General features: G+C 41.6%; 2 protein-coding genes across 12 annotated transcripts in view; one reads left to right on the top strand and one right to left on the bottom strand.

Annotated features, from left to right (window-relative positions):
- MAPK14 (mitogen-activated protein kinase 14) overlaps positions 1 to 9,375 on the bottom strand; it is a 67,297-nt gene extending 57,922 nt beyond the window's left edge. For both annotated transcript variants that reach the window (XM_019738749.2, XM_019738750.2), the window contains exon 1: positions 8,861 to 9,375. In XM_019738749.2, coding sequence (XP_019594308.1) covers positions 8,861 to 8,976 — 116 coding nt within the window. In that variant the 5' untranslated portion in view covers positions 8,977 to 9,375. The remainder of the gene's footprint in view (positions 1 to 8,860) is intronic.
- A 90-nt stretch (positions 9,376 to 9,465) lies between these two features.
- Positions 9,466 to 22,316, top strand: part of SLC26A8 (solute carrier family 26 member 8) — an 80,206-nt gene continuing 67,355 nt past the window's right edge. For all 10 annotated transcript variants that reach the window (XM_074332852.1, XM_019738820.2, XM_019738822.2 and 7 more), the window contains exons 1-2: positions 9,466 to 11,890; positions 17,466 to 17,652. In XM_074332852.1, coding sequence (XP_074188953.1) covers positions 17,556 to 17,652 — 97 coding nt within the window. In that variant the 5' untranslated portion in view covers positions 9,466 to 11,890; positions 17,466 to 17,555. The remainder of the gene's footprint in view (positions 11,891 to 17,465; positions 17,653 to 22,316) is intronic.

Here is a 22,316-nt window from a genome sequence, read left to right as displayed (position 1 = left end):
TATTTTGTCTATTTCTTTTATACACTGGTGGGCATTTAACACCGTTTGATGGATGGCCAGCAGATTTCCTTCCCTACTGGAAGTCTAAAACATAAACATAAATATAGATGTAGAAACACATTTCAAACTTTCAAAATGATGTTGCCTTAAATGCCTCGAGTTATAGGAAGCTTCCGGTAACTGGCTTATTCCCTGATTGTAATTTTCCTGTCATTCACCTAATGCTAAGCTTCCTTCAAACATCAGCTCCACATATGTAAGGCTGAACCATACAAGTTCACAACATGAATTTTTCCCTAGGGTAGTTAGTGCTATGTCTCTGAGATTGTCCTCAATAATGTGTAGAAAAATAATCAAGGAAAAACATGAAGCATTACATTTCAACAGACTTGAAATCCAAAGGTCAGACATTCTTAAAAATAAGTTAGGAAACTTGGACACACAGTGTATGAACGAGGAGACTGTGGAGACTGCATCAGAGAGTGAATTCAAAAGGAATATGCACAGAAAGTGTAGGGTTTCTATCATGTCGCAGGTGGAAGGTTCGAGTTATTCTATCTCATTCTTACACAGGGCCAGTCAATCCAAACATACAGGGTTATATAAGTAGTTCCCAACCACAGACGATTTTGTCCCCAGGGAAATGGGGCAATGTCTAAATGTCACATATGTCACAGCTGGGAGTTGCTGCTGGCATCTAGTGGGTAGGGTCCAGGGGTGCTGCTAAGTGTCCTACAATGCACAAGACAGCCCCCCACAACAGAAAATTATCCCACCCAAAATGTCAACAGGTTGAGTAACCCTAGGTTATCCTTCATGGGGAATGTAAACACAGCTTGACAGATGCTCATATAATTACTGTCTGGTCTCTTCATTTGCTATTTTCCCCCTTTTGCTCCCTTTCGGATCAATACCATTTACTTTACTGAGATTGCTCACTTCAAAGCAGCTCATTCAAAGCATAAGGCCCTTAGGACATCAAACTAGGACTCAGACAGTGAAGCAAGCTAACCCTGAAACGTCAGATGAGGGAATCATTAGAAGGCTATCAACAGACGAGACCAACATCCATATTTCACTTAGATTGAATATCAAGGTCATTAGGGAATCACAGTGCATTATACGAAATGAGGAAGCTAACAAGGCTTTTCACTAGGAGAAAACATAAATAAAAATTATGATTCAAAAGTCTTAAGTATAAGAAGGTTCAAGTTAGCTAAAGCCCTAGATGAAGGATTTGACAGAAGAGGGGAAAAGGAAATAAACAGCTATTGGGAATATTAACAATAAAGCAGTTATTTCTGGGAATAAAGTTACATCTACTGCAGGGATGAGGAAATATAAGCGGTCAACATATATCTGCATAAAGCAGACACCTTAAGCTCAGTGTCACAGGACAGATTAGGTATGATTTGGGGCAGGTAATTTATAGTTGAGGAAACTCTCACAGCAGAGACACCACCCCGAGTGGAAGTACAGAGCTGAGCTAAGGATTTATAGGAGCCTTTCGCTGCCCGTCCCTCTCTTCCCCTAACCCACAGCCTCCCTGAGCCCTGGCAGACAAAAAGAAGAAGTTCTGACCTCTTCTGGGCACATGCTGATGTCATCACTTTCTAGATCTGAAGCATCAGATGGAAAGGCTTCGTGGGCACAGATTTCCAACACATATCCTTGAATAAAGTTGCCCTAGCTCGTATGTCACTAGATTCAAGACAGACATAGAAGAATCTAAAAGAGGAGTTCAAGGGAGGCATTAGAAATATAAACGTAGATTTGAGATGGCAATTTAAGGTGAAACAATGCAGAAAAGCTACTTCCCAAGGAGGACTTCCAAAGCAATCTCTGAGGAAAAAACATAAATATGTCCCTTGTAGACTGACACTTTCAAAAGCAGGGACCCTTCCTGCTTTTTGGGGGTTTTTAATCTTTACAAACATAGCACCTACTATAGTGCCCAGCACTGGCAATACTGAATGAACGTGGAAACAACGGGCATGCTTTTTTTTGCACGGTCATGTGTTGCGTGATGCCTCCACTCTGGGTCCTAAGCTTGGAAAAGCAACCAGTGCACACTTGTGGGCAGACTGACAGCAGACACACACACTCACATGCCTGCCTTCCTGTCACAGGCACAGTGACAATACCACCAAGGCCTAAGGGAAAAGGTTCTGAGGAAACAAGGAAATCGGGAACTGCACTCAGAGTAACAGGAGCCGACATGTTCAGGGTCTGAAGTTACTCAGACAGCGGATCTACACAAAATAAACACTTGTTCTATTACCTTTTTGTTATGTTGCCATGGGAATCTGTGTTTAGGAACAATTATTTTCTGCAACAAGATGACAGAGCAGCAAAAGGGGGGATAGCTTTCATGAAAGAGGAGGGAAGCTTGTGTCAGTAAAGGCAGGGAAGAGAATAAATCCTGTAGGTTTTTATAGGGTCACCTACGTGTAGACTCTTTCAATCTGTAAGATGTATTCAAGTTAACAGAGAAGTTTTTGAAGCCTCATAGTCAAAATGTTAGTAACAGGTAACAATAATCCCACTTCTATTCACATTATTATAATGGGGGAAAGGCGGAGGAATGTAGAACAGATACAGGGCCAAATAAAACAGAAAATAAATGAGAGCTTAAATGCTGAAGGAAGCTAAAAATGACTTTTAAAATATGACCCAGTAGTGAGAAAAAACCTAGAAGCCCTAAGAAATTAGAAAACACTGAACCTGCCAGCCCGCTAATGTTTTGTCAGCAGAAGTCTAGAGATAATCTCTTTGCTCCCTTCCTTCTGGCAGCGGACACCTGAAAAAGTGAAGTAAGCCTGTGTTATGTAAAGAGCTGGAGTACCCTGCATTTCTGGGGCCCACCAGAAGTACTGGCTCTGCTACTCTGCGTCTTCTGGAATGAGAGTTGTGAGCACGGGACGGGGCTGTGTGGCAATCCATCTTCCCCCATCCCACCTCAAACTACAATTAGCACCTCTAATGGGTAGGGAACAGAAACAAACACACAGGGACCCCAGAGCAGAGTAACCTGCTAAAAGGTAAGTCAGCTCATGTCTCCTCTGGTCATGACCCTCCACAGCTTCGCCCCTCGCTCAGAGCAAAAGGCACCATCTGCAAAGGCAATAAGTGATCCCCGCACACCTGCAGCCGCTCCCCCCCATCCTTCCCCTACGACTGCCTGGCCCCTGCTTCATTCCGCTCTCGCCATATTGGGCTCCTAGCTATTCCTGGAGCACCAGAGGCCTCTGCCTCGGGGTCTTTGCACCTGCTGATCCCTCAGCCTGGAATGTTCTTCCCTTCCCATCCATGTCCAAAAGGTATTCTGCATCACCTCCCTCGTCTTTGCTCAATTGTCATTTTATTAATGAGGGCGACCTTGTCTACCCTGCTTAAAAGGACAACAGAGCCATCCAGTATTCTCTCTGCTTTCCTTGCTTCATCTGACTTACTACACATTTTACTTGTTTATATGGTTTCTTATGGGTAGAAACTTTTGTCTGTTTTGTTCAGACCCCATCTCCAGCACCTAAAGAATGACACAGTAGGTGCTAAAGTATCAGTATGACACACAGTCCTACACTCAAGGAAATTGGCATGAACCGTTTCTCGCCCTTTGCCTCCAAATCCTGTACCCTATACTACTCCAAAGTGCCGATAATGGCATTAAAATCTACTCATTTGTCCGAGTCCAAAACTTAGGGGTCATCCTGGACTCCTCTCTATTCTGTACCTCTTTTCCCCCACATTCAGCCTGGGAGCCAACCATGTCAGAATCCAGGACATATTTGTCAAAAGTGCAGAATTTACAGACCACCATCTTCTTCCCTAGCATAAATTTTTAAGAGAATGAAATGCTAAAAAGCCAGTTAGTTTTATAAATCCTTAACACATACGTACTTAATTTATGGAAACACTATGCAAAGACAAACTACTTCTAACACTGAAAGCTTCACTTACCAAAAATAAAAATAAAAAATAAAAAACTGAAGCTGAAAGAGATCTTTTTGTTATTGTTCTGAAGAAACGTGCATGACTTCCGAGTACATGGCAACCATGAGACAATCCCTAGTTCCAAGTCAGGGAACCTACTTTATAATGAGGGCTTTTTGTTTTGTTTTGTTTTCAGTATTACAGTAATAGGAATAAATCAAGACCAAATTTCACAGTCAAGAGCAAAAATCCAATGTATTTTCAAAGGTCTGGAGAGGCAATTATTTCTATTTATAGCCTACACTTACATAACACATATACAGATAGTCCCAACTTCAGAAACTGCACATTGAAAAATTTCAAACCAACAGGATTCATAAATTCAGGAATTAATTATTTGCACAGTCTAATAATTCTTTTGGAAAGAATTGAATCTGGACAATACATGCATTAAGTTCATTTGGGGTTTACCAACCCTGAGGAAGAGCTGTGACTTCAATAAGTCATTACCCCTCAGAATAGCTGGGTAATGACATTGGTGGGATTGGTTTCATACAATCAGCTCTATTACAAGTGACCCAGCAACCCCTTTATCCACAAAAGAAGCCGTAGGGAGAGGCAAAACGCACAAGGTGCCACCTCACCACCTCAGCAGCCTACGTGTACGGGAAAGGAGACTTTTAAAGCGTTGAAAACCCAGAACCTAATCCAAAGCAGCAGTGACAAGTACACCGTTCCTTTAATGGGTGAGTCCAGCGCCTTAGCTCGTAAGGGTTAATAACACCAGCCTCACAGAGCCAAGGAAGACTGAATGATAATGCTTTGAATGAAAACACTGTCTAAAGTATAAGATCCCATAAAAATGTCAGTGAATACTAGAGTGAGCGTGATCCAGCCCAGTGATTACTTCCACCTTTGAATCCTAAGCCTGGGGGCTCAGCACCATCTGCCCTGCTGCTGGGAAAGGCAAAGTCCACACACAGAGCATCTCTGAGGCTGAGTAAGAAGGACATCAAAGGCAGAGGGCGCCTCAGTATCAAGAAATTAAACTGGCAGAATTGAAAAGCCAGAGGTCCAGAAGACTCTTATTTTAAAAGGGAAGCCAGTGGAAAAGTATCAATGGAAAAATGGGATCTGATAAATAAAATATGACTTTTTGGCCAACCTGACTGAACGCCTTCTTAAAAGTCTTTATGTATCAATATGACTATTTGCCATTGTGTTTAAATATTTATTGGTTAACACTGGTAACAGGCGGCAATCACCTGACTTTTGGTTACAAAGCAAAGCAAATGGGATCAGAAGATCAGCACCCGCCTATTATCACTAGAAAAGTAAAGGGCAATCCCCTCTCACTGATGAGGAGTCAAGACAGTTCATCTTTGCGTACTCAGTGGTGCCGTATTTTTATTTACATGTGCCCTGGCTCATCTTAAAGAAGGGGAAAAAAAAAGATTTGAAGTGGTGAATGGCCATTAATTCTAAAACAACTTAGCTTCATTTATTTTTATTAGATTTATTTACATACAATCATGTTCTACAAAACATCTAGGAAGCTGGATTTGATTTCTCAGTAAATTTTGTCATCCTCTTAACTAAAAGTCTTGTTATATACTTTATATACTGGTGATAAATATAAACTGCACAGCACATAGTAAGCAATCCATAAAATGTCGTTCTTATTCATATTAGGCTGTAAGTTCTGCGAGGGAATGTATTATCTTGTCCTGTCTTGTTCGGCACTCTATCTCAAGAAACCCAGTCCGCTGTCAGGTCCACAGTTGATGTTTAATAAATACTGTTGAATAAATAATTAAGTATGATTTAAGAGTAATTCTCAACTCTCACCTATTTTATGGTTACCAGTGCCCCTCCCCCTTCGCCCCCCACACCTCCTCTAATCAACAGCAGGGTCTGGAAAAACCGTACCCCAGAGAAAACCTATTAAGTTCCTGTTTATATTTCCTTAAAATCACCACAAAGATTCCCACCCCCTTCTGTCCCCAAACCACAAAATCAATGCTTTGCAACAACATATTCTTAAACAACTTTGCTTCATTTCCCCTCACAGACAATGTACAAAGTTCCTTAAAACTGCAAGACTTAGTTTAGTTCCCTTTACTTCTTTAAAAAAAAAAAAAAGTGTATTTGTAAAACCCTATCAATTCTCAAATTTCTAGTCTGATTCCTTGATCTTTCATTCATGATTGTTTATCACAAAGGCTACTTACTATTTGCTTTTTTACTATAAACTTAGCAAAAATTTTTTAAATGAAAATAGCCTTAATTAAAAATAATTTTAAGTTACACTTCGAAGTGCATTGCACTTCAGAGCAATCAAATTAAAAAACTGACACATATTTCAGTTATGTTGCATGTCTTAAAATACTTCCCGAGATTTTTTTGGGGAACAGACTTCAGATCCAGTTCTACAAGTCACACAAGAAATTGTGTGTCATACTTTATAGTTGAGACTCCTATTTGACATAAAACAGTATCACCAAGCTGACTGCTTAATCTTTTTCACCACACTTTAGTCCTAATTCTCTCAATTATTTGGATTCAATTTGATTTTCTTTGTTATTCGCTAAAATCAAATCTGCACCCCAAGGATGAAGATAGTGAAAAATAACACAGGCTCCAAAATGGATTCTAAGAGAAGTTCAAAAGAAGTGTTGTCTGACACACCTGAAAAGTTGCTAATTGAAAGAATGACTCTGATTATAACACTTACTTGTAAATCTAAATTCTGATATTTTCAATCCAAAAATTCATTATATTGGTTTAGTCAACTGTCACAAAATATCAGTTGTATTTTCTTCCACCAATGTAATAGGTTACACCTTAAATCCCTTTTACAGAAATACTACTAAAAAACAACTCTGCCTCTTGGAAAGACACAAAACAAACTTAACAGTGGCTGTCTCTGACGAAAGGAATAGCATAGTTGGAGAACAGAAGAAAAGACTTTTCACTGAATATCCTTTTATACCTTCTGAATTTTATACAGTGTGAATGTATTACCTATTTTTAAAAACCTGTTTAACGAAATTATTCCAAGTGTCAGATATTCCTGGCTTCTATAAGCCAGAAAGTATACTAGCACTAAAGAAATGTGGAGTTCACTTGAATGGCACTCCACTGTAAATCTGGATCTTCAATTCCAGTGCAGAGCTACCCACACCAACAGTAGGGAAACCCTGCAAGTAGTTCCTTTCAAGTTTGCTCAACTCACCACAGTTGAGTTATATTCTCTGCTGTATCACTCACTCCATTCAAGTTTAAACACTAGAAACAAAACCTTGGTACTACAAAAATTAATGTATCAATTCAAGAATTAAAAATAAACTAATGAGCTATGAAAGGAGCAATGACCAAATACATCTTTGAAAATTAGCAAATCAATAACACACACACACACACACACACACAGTAAAATGCTGCAAATTCCCTTAAAATGTAGACTGCTGTACTATAAAAATGTGGAAAAGATGTCAAGCATCGTGCCTTAGCAACATAATTCAAGCAGCTTGAACTAGAAAATGCAATATGATCTGCTGTGAGACACAATTGCACAATCTCAATTACCCAGAAGATTCTACTGAACAGGAAATTCATGATGTGAGTGTGACTTTAAGAAACAGGGGAATTCTATTTAAAGACTAATATGTTCAAAAGCCTGGAATTTGTTCCAAAACAAAAAGTAATTGTATGTAGACCCCTTTCCAATGATGTATGGGTAGGAATTACGTGAATCAGTTTCAGATCAGGAGCTCTCAAATTACATTAAATCTAAAATACAGTGAGAAAACCTTGGAAGTTAGAGAAATTAGTGTAATACTTCAGGTCCGGAAATTTTAAGGTATGAATTTAGTGTAAAACACACTCACAGTGCGAATTAAAGCTGAAAAGTGTCTCTTCCTTCCTTTTTTATATATTCCATATCCTTACGAAAACCACTGTGTCTCCTCAGGCGACAAATGTAGATAAGGTCCCTGCAAACTCTCTCAGGGACTTTAAAAACATAGTACTATTCACAAGAATTATCGCAATTAAAAAACATTTACAATACCTCCCACCATTGTTCCTAACTTTTTGATCTCGAGGGCGTCCAACGGATCTGAATCTTACTTGCACCAAATGAGAAAATTGTTTTGTCAAACAATACTTAAATGAGCAGTGGTATGTGACTAATCAGTGAGGCCGCCAGTTTCTCAAGCTGCAGGGTTCTTGCAAGCACTACCCCCCACCCCCCACTCTGCGAAAAGGAAATACGCTTTCAACCGAATCGGAAACACACCACTCGAGCTGGCACAGTGCTCACCGAGATAAAGTCGGTATTTTAAGCTCTATGGGTCGCTGCTAATTCAAGTGCGAATTCAAAAAGAACGCTTCTCAAAATGGGATTTCGACAGAGGTTTGCAAAGAAGCCGGGACAGAACGCCCTTCGTCGCGTTTTGTTCGGTTTACCGCCGTCTCCCGGTCGGGCTTTGCTCTTCTGCTTCTCGGGGCAGCTCCCCGGGTTTGTCTGCTCAGAGGGCAGGCTCCGGAGCCCACGATGGGCGCACCTCCGGAGAGGGTCCTCCTGCTCGACGCCAGCAGGGAGACCCCCTGAAAAAGCCTCCCCCGGAGCAGCAACCCCCAAGAAAGGAATGTGCAGGGTGCGAGCCAGGGCTGAGCTCCAGCACCACGACCCACCGCCCACCGTGGACCTGCGTCCTGCACACAGCTGAGCACCTACCTAGGTGTGCAGGGTGAGGGGTGCAAGGGGCACAGGGAGTGCTGGACAGGGGTCGAAGGGGCAGCGATGCCCTCCCCCAAGGAAAATTCCTGCCGCTTGGTGCATCGCTGAGCCGTGGGGGCAGGCCTGGCTCTGGGGCATGCAGGGCCAGCCAGCCACCACAGCCCCAAGCCCAGTGACACTCACCACACGGAGCCATAGGCGCCGGAGCCCACCGGGGACAGGTTCTGATAACGCTCGGGCACCTCCCAGATAGTCTTGTTCAGTTCCTGCCGGTAAAACGTGGGCCTTTCCTGAGACATCTTCCAGCGGCGGCCGCGGGGCGAGGAGGTGGCCCTCCGCGGGCCCCGCCTGCACCCGCACCCGCTCCCTGGCCTTCGTTGCCCGCCGGGTGGGGCTGGGATCCCGCACTGGCCGCACGCGCAGGTGCGGCTGCCGCGACCCCGCCGACTCCCGCGCGCGCTGCCCCTGTCAGCTGCAGCGGCTGGACGCGCCTTCACGACGAGGGCAAGCCCTGCTAAGAGCAGGGGCGCGCTCCGGCGCTCAGGGCTGCGCCGGCCACGCTCTCCCTGCACCCTCTCCGGACCAGGCCGATTCTGGGCTACGCCACGGGACTAGGGCTACAGCAGCTGTGCCCGCTGAGGTTTCAGTGGTCGCCGTTCCAGAGCCAGCGAACAGGAGCCTCCCGCCGTACTCTCGCGAGAACAGCACCCGAGACTCTACGCGAGCCGAGATTTTACCCAATATGGAACCTGCCCACGGGAGGGGGTTGATGAGGGGAGAGGACGGGAATAGCAGTTCTCGCGAGAAGAGAGCAACAGCTGGAGACCAGAGGCAGGAATTCTCGGGGTATGTTCTTATTAAGGGCGCGAAGGCGGACCCGGGAAAGAGAGGATAAGCAGGCAACACATGCCGCGTGCGCCCCACCGTGGTCGGCGGAGCAACTGCATGGCTTCGTGGTGGAAAGCGACAGTGACAAATAGGGTGTCGGGGAAAAGAGCCAAAAGATCTTTGAACAGTGGTTAGTTACCAGCAATAGAGCACCAGCTCAGCGGAATCCCAAATTTCCAAGAAATAACTGCATTTAAAAAAAGAAAGAGAGAGAGAAAAATTCTGGCCAAAAAGCCGTAACATTCCCATCTGCTCAAGGACATATGGCTTACTCTTCAGAATTTTGATGAAATCTGTCCCAAAAGCAAATATTAACCCTGCATTAAGGCTGAGATTTTTCACCCAAACTCTCCTAGTAGTTCTCAAACTTTTATGTGCAAAAGAATCACATTGGGAGTTTAAAAATGCAGATTCCCAGGACCCACAAGGAGTCTGATTGGATTGGTCTACGATGGGCACCAAGAATGTGCAATTTTACAATATGCCTCAGGCATTTCTGATTCAGGGAAGTCTCTGATGCTTTTCCCTTGGAAAAGCATTTTTAAAACCACTACGTTGAGGATTTGAAACTGACTCCTGACCTGAAGAGCTTCCACTGAAGAAGGTTTTGAGCATTGAATTCATGCCTCTCAGAGTAAGAAAAGGGCAGAGTAGTCTTCTGGCAGTGTCTTCTTAGGCAAGTCAGTGGACCTTTCTTAGACCTTAGTTCTGCAAAAGAGAATTCCTGTCTTACCTTCCCACCTAGTAGAGTCATTTGTAAAGCTGAACAAGATAATAAATGTGAATGGGCAAGTTAATATAACCCTATCCATATGCTGAAGCATGTTACAATAAGCAGAAGAGTTGGACCCTATCTTATTCTCATAATTATTTTGCTTAGAAATAACTAGGTCCAAGCCAGGACAATGGTCTTTCTTCACTTCTCGTGACTATTCTCTTTTGTGTTATGCTATGCATCCTTTGGAGTGCTCAGACTTTGCCTATCTTGTCCCAGCATCTAACACAGTGCCTAGAACATAAAAGATACCCCATAAATATTTGTTGAACAAATGATGAACAATTTAGGAGGTGGTGCAGGATTCTCAGTTCTCCTCAAGGAAAAAACAAACAAAACCCAAGCCAGATTCAAGGGTGATTTGTGTAAAGCTTTTTTGGATTCAACAGGGCTTATCCTGGATTCTCTTTCCTACGAAGACGCACTGCTTGAAAATGTTCCAAGCTGACCGCAGGTTAGGGAGCTTTCAAAGAAGTAATGGAGGTTGAAGGAGGAAGTGAGAGCAAAACTGTGACTGTGAAGAAAAAGAGGGGTGCAATGGGAATCAAGGAGATGAGTGAATGGATCCAAGGGAGGACACTTGGAAGTAGGAATCCTAAGAAATTCATAAGTTTATCTGACAAATTGGGATGATGAGGTAAGAGTGACCAAAAAGATAAAGATGAAGTGAGTAGTACATTCAGTCACTTACGCAATAAATATGTATTGATGCCAGGCACTTCTAATGGAAGGGTGATTTAAAAACAGACACAGTTGCTGCCTATATGGAGCTTACAATTAACTGCAGGGCAATCGTTCAATCATTCAACGCAAATTTCACGAGCACTTACTATATCTACCACATTGTTTTAGGCACTGAGGATTCAGCAGTTAATGAAAGAGATTAAAAACAAACAAACAAACAAACAAAACCCTACCCTATAAAGGGATGAAACAATTTACAAAAAGGAATAGGTAAAGTGAATAATATGTTAGCCATTAATACAGCAATCCTGTAAGTGTAAAACTGCACGTGGGCGGATCAGAAAAGAAGGCTGTAGTGAGAAACAGTGGGAGAGAGACCAGAGCAGGAGACCTGGGCAGGAGCGTGTCCTTCAGTGGGAGGAGCCACGCTTGTGGGACCAAGTGCTAGGGTTGGAGAACTGGGTGACCCTCTAGCTTCCAGTTTCCCCATGCCTCTTCTGACCTGATATGGTTGTGGAGAGACTTCAGTGAATTACTGTATGTGAAATGCTGTGCGCGAGGCGTGGCATTAGGTAGGCTCTCAATCAAGAATAGTCAAACCTGGACGCCAGTGGAGGCCTGGGGGGCACAGGTTAGGAGCTTCCACGGCCCAAATACCGGGAGCTCAACTCAGGTACCCCTCTTCCAGCTCCCCACCCCCGCTGCCCATGCTCCCCTTCCTCGCCCCCACTCTTGTCCCCCGCCCGCCGGAACGCCAGCGGATTCGGCCGCAACGGCTCGGGAACCGCCGGCGTCCGCGTCTGCAGCGCCGCCAGCCGAGCCGGAGCTGCGTGGGGCTCCGACTCCCGCCCCCGCCGAGGAACCAGGTGAGCCACTGCCCGGGGATGCCCGGGTGCGGGGGCTGCAGGTTGCGAGCGGCGAGGCGGCCGGGTGCGAGGGACCAGCCCCTGGTTACATTTCCAAGTCCTCGGGCGGGGGCTGCGTCCGTCATGGACAGGGCCAGGCACGTCGCGGGTGTTCAGGCAATATTTGTGGAATGAAAGAATGAAGGTCGTCCCTGGGAGCTTCTCTCTCAGAGGTATTGTCTCTACTTTTTGAAAGGACGTGTGAAATGGCAATGGCAAGATACAGTTGTGTGTGTTTTGCAAGCTGAATCGTTTCAAACTCGTTGGCCCGAGTTGTCAGAAGCCCCAGAACTGGACCGCTGCCGGCTGCCCAAGCCCCACGGGACTACCCCATCCATCTCCTGAGGCCCGATTGCCCATGCCCAGACACGCCTCATACTTTCAGACCTCACTGCTTTTGTGCGTTTTGTTCCCTCTGAACCCCGACTTTCACCATCCCCCTACTTGGCCCCTTTCTCTTATCGAATCCTATTTATGTATCAATGACCCCCGTGAAGCCCTCTCCAACATGCCCACCCAAATAATGAGTTCTGTCCAACACGCTCTACTTGTAATACTCTCATCACGTCGCAGTGAAGTAGTTGTTTATGTGTCTAATGGTCAGCTCCTTGAGGGCTGTCACCTTGTTATCCAGCGCCAGCCACTAAACAGAGTGACTGAAGTATATACTAAAAGCAGGGCTCTGCTTGTGCCTCTTCTATATTCCAAATACACTCCCCAGAAAAATGTAGATGGTAACAGGCAACGAACTGTTTCTGATGGGATTCCAATGCTTATTTTGAAATTTTGGAAGTGAATTTTACCTTCCCATGATTATAGAGAACGTATGAAAGATGATGATACCAGGGGAAAGATTCTTGCATCTAAACTGAGGTTCAGGATTTCATCTATTGGGTCAATAGTCAGAAAATTGGGTTGCATTTACATTTTTTATTCTTGACTTTTAAAATACTTTCAACACCGAATCAATGGATGGCTGGATAGATAGGGGTAGTTTGGGGTGCGAAGAAGCTAGTTCAAAAGTGCCTGTCTTTTGACAGTGCCTCCAAATTTAGTGTTGAAAAGCTAAGTAAAGATACTTGGCTACATTTATAGTGGTTCTCCTACTTTATTGTGTATCAGGATCACCAGGAGGGCTTCTTAAACCGGACTGCTGGCCCATCCTCAAAGTTTCTGATTAATCAGGACTTTCTAGGTGGGGCCTGAGAATTTGCATTTCTAATTTAGTTCCCGGATGATGCTGATGCTATTTGTGTGGGGATGGAGTGTGAGCTACAGAAATCAAACTATTTCTATTAGTAGTGAATCCAGATACCCCAAAATGATGTCACATTTATCGCATTAGAAAATTAAACCTTAAGTAATTCAGACCCACGGTCCACCCACCTAAATATTTTGTCCTATGGCAGAAAGCATCCGAGTATTTTTTTCTAAGTGGACATTTATCTTCAAGATTATGAGTAGAGCGTAGCCTGTTGTTTATCACACTGCGCGCAGAGGTCCCCTCACACTAATGCCTCAGGAGTCAGTCACAGAGACTCCCTCTTGTGTTTTCTCCGCTAAAAAGTCATTATCCCATCAATGTGGCTTGGGTGACTTTTTTTCTGAAATGCATCACCTTCTCCCCACCAAATACATCTGCCACTTGTCAGTAGGAGCTTCTGGTCATCGTACCTTGTGGGGAAGAGTCCTGCTAAGTGCATGAAAAAACAAGCCACTAGGTTTTCTATGAAATCAAGAAAGACATAATGGAGCTGGAGGAATTCCAGAGAAGACTGAAAAAATACCCAATAAGGAAATCATGTATTTTCCCTTGCTGCCATTAGCCAGTCCTGTGAGGAGCCCCGTAAAGACAGCTTTCCACCTGCCCCTCCTAGCCATTCTCACTACGGTCCCATGAGTGGTGACTGAGTACCTCTCCCTTAGACCACTGTAAAGGTAATGGTCTCCAATAGTTCTTCTTACCTCCGCTGCTTCTATATCCAAGCACTGTTTAATAGAACTTAATGTGATGATGCAAATGTTTTATGTCTGTGCTATCCCGTCGGGTGGCCCCTGCCACCTGTGGCTGTTGAACACTTGAAATGTAGCTAGTGTGACTGAGGAACTGAAGGTTTTATTTTAGTTAATTAAATTTACATAGCCACAGGTGGCCAGTGGCTACCGTACTCAACAGCACAGCTCTAGACCGTACCAATGAGACAACTCGTCTTCCCAAAACGTGTCTCTGTCCATGTTACTACATCTGCTCAAACACTTTAAATAGCTAAAAAGTCCAGGTTGAACCCAGCATTCAAGACCCTCTAAGAATAGGCCATAACCTACTTTTTTGGGTTTAACATTGACTCTACTCAGATCTATTGAATTACATGCCGTATTATCTTGTTACCTCTGTAACTTATCCTATCCTCTTCCTCAAATATACCTATTCTCCTCCCTGCCCCTAGTTTAGAGGAGAGCTCAAATCATCTCTTCCAGGAGACCTTCCTCATTCCTCTAGGTTGGGATTATTAATTCCACTCTGTAGGAGATTGCATGGTATTAGGATGTGGTATCTATTTTGGAATCAGAAAGACTGGGTTCAGATTCTGGTTCTGCTATTTAATTATTGTAGGACTCTAAGGAACTCACTAAATTCATCAGTAAAATGAATATAATCATTGTCAGGAAAATAGTACCTATCTCCTGAGATGATGTGTGAAGAACCTGGCATATGGCGGGGCAGCAGTAAATGTTAATTCCTGTCTTTCCCATCTCTAAACACTTACAGCACTATATTTTCCTATTTTTAGTCTAACAATGTGTGGTCTTTATATCCCCAGAGCACTTAGCAGTCAGCAAATGTTTATGGAACACTAATTGACCACAGGTGAAATAGCATTCTTTAGTCGGAAATAAATGAAGGCCAAGAGTACGTATGGGAGAAATTTATAAAGTTGTGAAAGTAAAAGCAGATGAACTTGCCAAATCCTAGTCTGGTAGATGAAGGCCACCTCTGAAAGAGAGATGATGTAGACTGAAGACAATAAAATGAACTACTACTACTTTCCATAAGTGAATTTATGGGAAATCATACCCCCAAAGGGTACTTCAACAGAAAATATGAATACATCAGCTTCTGCAAAGAGAGAAATTCTTGGGGGATAAACTATAATTTGTGATTGGAGGAGATGAGGCTATTCTGTGTGTTCAACAACAAGGCTCTTGGTAAAGAAGTAACACAATGGTGGTCCACAGACCGAATCCAGCCTGCAGACGTGTTTTGTTAGATGTGTACTGTGTTTTTAAAAAGTAATTGAGGGTAGCCGGATGGCTCAATTAGTTAGAGTGTGAGCTCTGAACAACAAGGTTGTTGGTTCGATTCCCACATGGGCCAGTGAGCTGCGCCCTCCACAACTAGATTGAAGACAACGAGCTGCCACTGAGCTGCTGGTGGGGCTACTGGACAGCTCATTTGGTTAGAGCACAAGCTCTCAATGACAAGGTTGCTGGTTCAAATTCTGCATGGGATGCCTGGAAAAACACACTGTTCCCCAATAGTCCCCAATAAAAATTTAAAAAATAGATATATATAGTTTTTTAGAACAGGTATTTGAATTGACTCTTTTAAAAAAAAGTAATTGATAACATTTAAAAGTCAGAAGATGCTGGGCCCAGCATGACCCATGCCAACAATCACAGGAGCTGAGTCGCCGCTCTCCAGCCCCACCATTCCCACCATGTCTTGATATTCACACATTGCCTGCTTCTCGCCAACCCTACCTTAGTGCCACTTTCAGAAACCAAATGCTGGATTCTGGACCCTGGATCTAACCCAGGATGGCAGTTACTATAATCTCAATATAATTAGCAGATTAATTAGGCTCTTTTAGTTGCCAGGACAGATATCTCCTACTAATGAAAGTTTATTGTAAGATTACATGAAAACAAATAAGGAAAACTGGATCAACATTCCTATGGGTGGGGGGAAAGCGGAAAAATATTAGTTATGTTTTAATGTACAATTCTACATGTGGTTTTCTGTAAAAGACATGAAATACTAATTCTCTTAAGCGATACATTGTAAAATACCTCTTCCATCCTCTTCTCTTTACCCCAACCACATTCTCACTTCTTTACTGAATTTGTGATCTTCAGTTAATAGGTGTTATATAGCACACTACTGCTACCCAATGCTTTGAGGGTAAAAATACTTACATGCATTTTTGCGGCCCAGTTACTTAACTTCTCTAAAACCTCAGTTTTATCATCTATAAAATAGGGGCAATAGTAATATTAGGATTGTTGTGGGAATTAAATGAGAAAACTTACGAGAAAAAATCTAGTGCAATGCTTGTCATATAGTAAGTGCTCTATAAATGTTGGTGATGATAATGGTGATTCATGATCATTCTGAAGGAAAACGAAGTTGCTGATACATTCCACTTGTTTGCAGCCTCACCTATTAAAGAACTATTGGTATAATCTACATAATCTGTGCCTCCCTATATATTTTATAGCCGTTATATGTATGTATATGTAGATGTAGATGCATATATATATATTCACATTTATATGGAAGAATTTTAGAATTTATGCCTTTTTATTATTCAGAAACACAGATGATCGAGAATGGTTATACTTTCTCCCAGAGATGGATCGATATCCATTGTCATTAACTCCTCCTCCTCATTCTCTTAAAAGAACAGGATCATACAGATTTTTTTAAACTATGTGAGCTCTAAGGGAGATCATGAAGTCCAACCATGTCATTTTATGGACTAGGAAACTGAAACTCATTTTCTAAGAAACTTGCCCACAATCATACAGCTAGTTAGAAAACAGCCAGGGCTGGAACTCCAGTCTCCTGAGACCCTGTGCAATGCTTTTTCTGTTACACCAGGAAGCCACTAACTGGATGCTTGACAGTCGTTCAAGAAATATTTGTTGAGGGTCTGCTAAGTGTCAGGCACTATTCTGAGCCCTGAGAATACAGCCATGAACAGTCAAAGCCCTGCCTCTTAGACTTACATTTTAGTGTGGGAAACAGACAGTGATAAAATAGACAAATATTGAATGAGGTGTTGGCAGATGCTGTAAAGAACAGCAAAGGGTAAGGGAGTAATGATGGATGCTATTTCAGATAGAGAAGGAGTTAGAAGACACTGAATCAACTGACCATTTAACCCTTAGCATTTTCAGTGAAAATTGGTGGTTATACTGACTGTTACCTCTTAATCATTTCCCTACCACATTTTTTAATATAAAGAAAAGTAGGCTTCCTAGCAGGATGCCTGGGTTCTAGTCCTGATTCTAATTGTTTAACAGCCAGGCCTGTTTAAAATTCTGGGTGTTGGTTTCTCCATTTGAAAAATAAGAATAGTACACACCTTGCATTCTTGAAGGGGTGGTTTTGAGTATAAAATTGTACAACACGAGAAAGTTTTATAATACTGTAATGTGTTATGCAGACGCCAGGTATCATATGGAAATTTTATTTTAAATGATCTAGAATTTTTAAAATTGGTTTCTGTGTGATCTCTTTCCCTTGGTCCAGGAATGATGCAACCAGAGAGGCGCATTCAGAGTGCTGACTCTAAATATAAGGGCAGTTTTTTCACGTATGACGTGAAGCGACACGTGTACAATGAGGAGACCTTTCACCAGGAGCACAGGAGGAGGACCGCTTCCTCTGGGAACGTGGACATTGACATCACCACCGTCAGTCACCACGTGCAGTGCCGGTGCGTGTGTGTGCTCCCTGACCTGCCACCAAGCGGGGAGCACCATAGCCAGACTTTGGCTCCTTTGGTACCCACTTCTGTCTTCCTCCTCTGAATTCCTGTCATTGAGACCCATGGTTTTCTGTGTGATTTCTCTTCACGTGTGTGTGTGTGTGTGTGTGTGTGTGTGTGTGTGCGCGCGCGCCTTGTCTTGTGGTACCTCCTTGATTGTAAACTTTCTGAGCATAGAGACCTTGGGTGGCCCCCACAGCATCTAGGGATGATATTTACTAAAGACATTGTTTGATGAACCACCATTACCAGCTTCGTTACCAACAACAACAACATCAAAGTCAACCATGCTGGACTAATTAATGGTGGCAGAATGAGATCCTTCTGCTCTCAGGTCTAGCGGTGCCCACCTAGTACTCGGCATGGAACCCACCTCCTCTGATTCTCACTGTGACTATACAGGCCCTGCAGTTCAGGGACTCCTAACCTGTTTTTGTCCTGTGAAGCTATTTATTTATTTATTTTTTACCATTCTATTTCTTTCTTTTTCTTTGTGGAATTTTTTAAAAAATTAATGTTTATTGGAGTGACAATGGTTGGTAAAATTATATAGGTTTCAAGTGTACAATTCTATACACTTCAAGTGTACAATTCTATAATACATCATTTATATATCACATTGTGTGCTCACCACCCAGAGTCATTTCTCCTTCCATCACCATATATTTGACTCCCTTTACCCTCTTCTACCACCCCCGACCCCCTTACCCTCTGGTAACCACTAAACTGTTGTCTGTGTCTGTGAGTTTTTGTTCTTTGTCCTGGTCCTTTGTTGCTTTCAGTGTTTGTTTGCTTGTTCCTTCCTTCCTTCCTTCCTTCCTTCCTTCCTTCCTTCCTTCCTTCCTTCCTTCCTTCCTTCCTTTCTTTCATGAGGGTGCAGCTTGTGCGGGGATTGAATTGGCAACCTTGGTGTTATCAGCACCATGCTCTAACCAAGTGAGCTAACCAGCCATCCCTGTCTCTTTTAGTTTTATATCCCACATATGAGTGAAGTCATACTGTTCTCGACTTTTCTGTTTGACTTATTTCGCTTAGCAAAATAATCTCAAGATCCATCCATGTTGTCACAAATGGCAGTATTTCATCTTTTCTTACAGTAGAGTAGTATTCCATTGTGTATGTATACCACATTTCTTTATCCAGTCATCTGTTGAAGGATACTTTGGTTGTTTCCATGTTTTTGGCCACTGTCAATAATGCAGCAATGAACGTCGGAGTATACTGGGGGTGCCAAAAAAATGTATACACGTGACTTGTATTCATCTTTTGTTACCGGTATATGTTGAGTATTAAAATTTTAATACAGTTTTTTCCTTTCTTAAAATATGTATACATTTTTTTGGCACCTTCTGTACATATCTTTATGGGTAATTGTTTTCAGACTTTTTGGGTAGATACCCAGGAGAGGGATTGCTGGGTCATATGGTAAATCAATTCTTAATTTTTTGAGGAACCTCCATACTGTTTTCCATTGTGCTGTGAAACTTTTAGCAGTCTGGTAAAACTTATGAACCTCTTTTTAAAATAATTTTTTCTTTTTTTAAACTTTTTGGGGTAAAATAAAATTGGCCATTTTACCCATTTTTAAATGTACAAATCAGCATTAATGGCATGCACAATATTGTGTAACCATCACCACTGTTTCCAGAACATTTTCATCACCTTAAACAGAAACTCTGTACCCATTAAGCAATAACTCCCCATTTTCCACTCCTCTCAGCTCCTGGTAACCTCTCTTCTACTTTCTATTTCTAGGAGTTGCCTATTCTAGATATTTCATTTGGGTGGAATCATACAATATTTGTCTTTCGTGTCTTGTTTATTTTACTTAGCATACTGTTTTCAAGGTCCATCCATGTTGTACCATGAATCATACGTCATTTCATTTTGTGGCTGATACTATTTCATTACATGTATATATCACGTTTTGTTTATCCATTCATCTGTTGGTGAACACTTGAGTTGTTTCTACTTTTTGGTTATTGTGAATAACACTGCCATGAATATTGGCATAGGAATAACTGTTGAGGTCCTTTTTTAAAATCTTTTAGGTATTTACCTAGAAGTAGAATTGTTGGAAAACATGGTAATTCTATGTTTAACTTTTTGAGGAAATGCCAAACTTTTTTTTTACAGCGGTAAAGCATTCTACACCAGCAATGTACAAGTGTTCCAATTTCTCCATATCTTTGCCAACATTTGTTATTTACCTTTTTTTATTATAGATGCCCTAGTAGGTGTGAAATGGTGTCTCACTGTGGGTTTTATTTGTTTGTTTGTAACTAAATATGATGAACATTTCTTTATGTGCTTATTGGTCATTTGTATATCTTCTTTGGAGGAATGTCTACTTACTGCTTTTGCCCTTTTAAAAATTAGGTTGTTTGTCTTTTGTTATTGAGTTGTAGGAGTTCTTTATATATTCTGGATATTAAACGCTTATCAGATATGATTTGCAAATGTTTTCTCCCATCCTGTACATTGTCTTTTCACTCTGTTGATAATGTCCTTTGGTGCACAACAGTTTTTAATTTTAATGAAATCCAATTTATCTATTTGTTTTCTTTTGTTGCCTGTGATTTGGTATCATATTTAAGAAACTATTGTGAAATTCAAGATCATGAAGATTTCCTCCTATGTTTTCTTCTAAGAGTTTTTTTAGAGTTTTAGCTCTTAAATTTACATCTTTAATCCACTTATGAGTTAATTTTGTGTGGTGTAAAGTACGGATCCGACTTCATTCTTTTCCGTGTGGATATCCCATTTTCCCAGCACCATGTTGAAAAGACTGTTCTTGCCCCATTGCATGATCTTGACCAGAATATTTTTTAATGCATAAAATACATAGGATTATAAAGGAAACCAGTTTTATTCAAATATACTTATCAAAATGTGAAATATCCTCAAATTATGTTATTTGATAATGTAGTGATGAATATAAATGGTATTTTAAGGTATCTGCAGCAATTTTAATGTAATATGAAAATATTTGTGATTTCTATTGCTGACAAAGTCAAGTTCTGCTGATATTTCTCTGGTTTGTCGTCAATATTCATAATTGAAAGATATGCTAAATTTCAGTTAGAAGGTTAGTGAAAATAAAGATATAATTTTTCCTTAGTTCACATACTCTCATGAATTCTACCTACAGACCCCTGGGTGGGGAGGCGCCCATAGAATTCAAGTTAAGAATCCTTTGTGACCTACATCATGATATTATCCCTGATTACTCAAGTTGTCTTCACTCACACTGGATTTATCACCCACAATTGGCATGTGTTGTGTAATAAATGAGGAAGGCCTCCACACAGCCCTGTTGCAGAGCTTCCTCTCTGAGGCATTCTCTTTTGTTCATATCCTGCCTTTTGCAAGTTGTGGTCTTGGATGTCCCTCCCCAATCTTGCATCACTACTCTCATTTTCTCTGTTCCAGGATGGGTCAGACGTCATATATCAAATGGGGCATTTGGGGGCCATATTGGCTTTGTCTCTGTAAAAGGATAGTCTTTCCTTGACTTATACCTCATCATAAACAGGTATTAATTCCCCTCTCTCCGCCCTAGACTTAGGGAGATAAATCTGACCTATTCTGCTCCCATGGGCTTTTATTCTTTTATTCTTATTCTCTGCTTCTGAAACATACATTATATTCACATCTGAATTTTAATCTGAGAGGCACTGGTTGACAGCAACAATCAAAAGCAAGATTACCTAGTCTCAAATCCCAGTTCTGCTTCCCAACTGTGTGACCTTAGGCTATCCAACCCTACTCTGCCTCTGTTTTCTTACCTGTAAAACAGGGATGGTAATATCACCTACTTCGTACGATGATTGTGAGGATTTATTTTTTTAATTAAAGTATACAATATTACATTAGTTTCAGGTGTACAACATAGTGACTTCACATTTATATACCTAACAATGTGATCACTTCACTAAATTTAATAACCACCTTACACCATGCAAAGTTACCACAGTATTATTGACTAAATTCCCCTTCACTTTTTTTACCCATTTCCCCTCCCTTCTGGCAACTATCAGTCTTTTCTCTGTTTCTGTGAGTCTGTTTTTATTTTGTTTTGTTTGTTCATTTGTTTTGGGTTTTTTCAGATTCCACATATAAGTAAAATCATGTGGTATTTGCCTTTCTCTGTCTTGTTTCATTTAGCATAATACCATGTTGTCACAAATGGCAGAATTCCATTCATTTTTATGGCTGAGTAATATTCTGTTGTGTATATATACCACTTTTTCTTTATTTATTCAGCTATCAATGGACACCTAGGTTGCTTACATATCTTGGCTATTAAAATAAATGCTGCAATGAACATAAGGGTGCATATACCTTTTTGAATTAGTGTTATTGTTTTCTTCAGATAAACACCTAGAAGTGGAATTGCTGGGTCGTATGGTAGTTCTATTTTTAGTTTTCTGAGGAATCTCCATACTGTTTTTCATAGAGGCTGCACCAATTTAGAGTCCCACTAACAGTACACAAAGGTTCCGTTTTCTCCACATCCTATCCAACACTTGTTATTTGTTGATGTTTTGATAATAGCCATTCTGACTGGTGTGAGGTGGTATCTCCTTGTGGTTTTGATTTTTATTTCCCTG

Source organism: Rhinolophus sinicus, linkage group LG05 (genome assembly GCF_036562045.2).
Source record: "Rhinolophus sinicus isolate RSC01 linkage group LG05, ASM3656204v1, whole genome shotgun sequence".
Taxonomy (NCBI): Eukaryota; Metazoa; Chordata; class Mammalia; order Chiroptera; family Rhinolophidae; genus Rhinolophus; species Rhinolophus sinicus.
The sequence above is the reverse complement of the archived record's forward strand: the minus strand, read 5'-3'. Positions and strand labels throughout refer to the sequence as shown.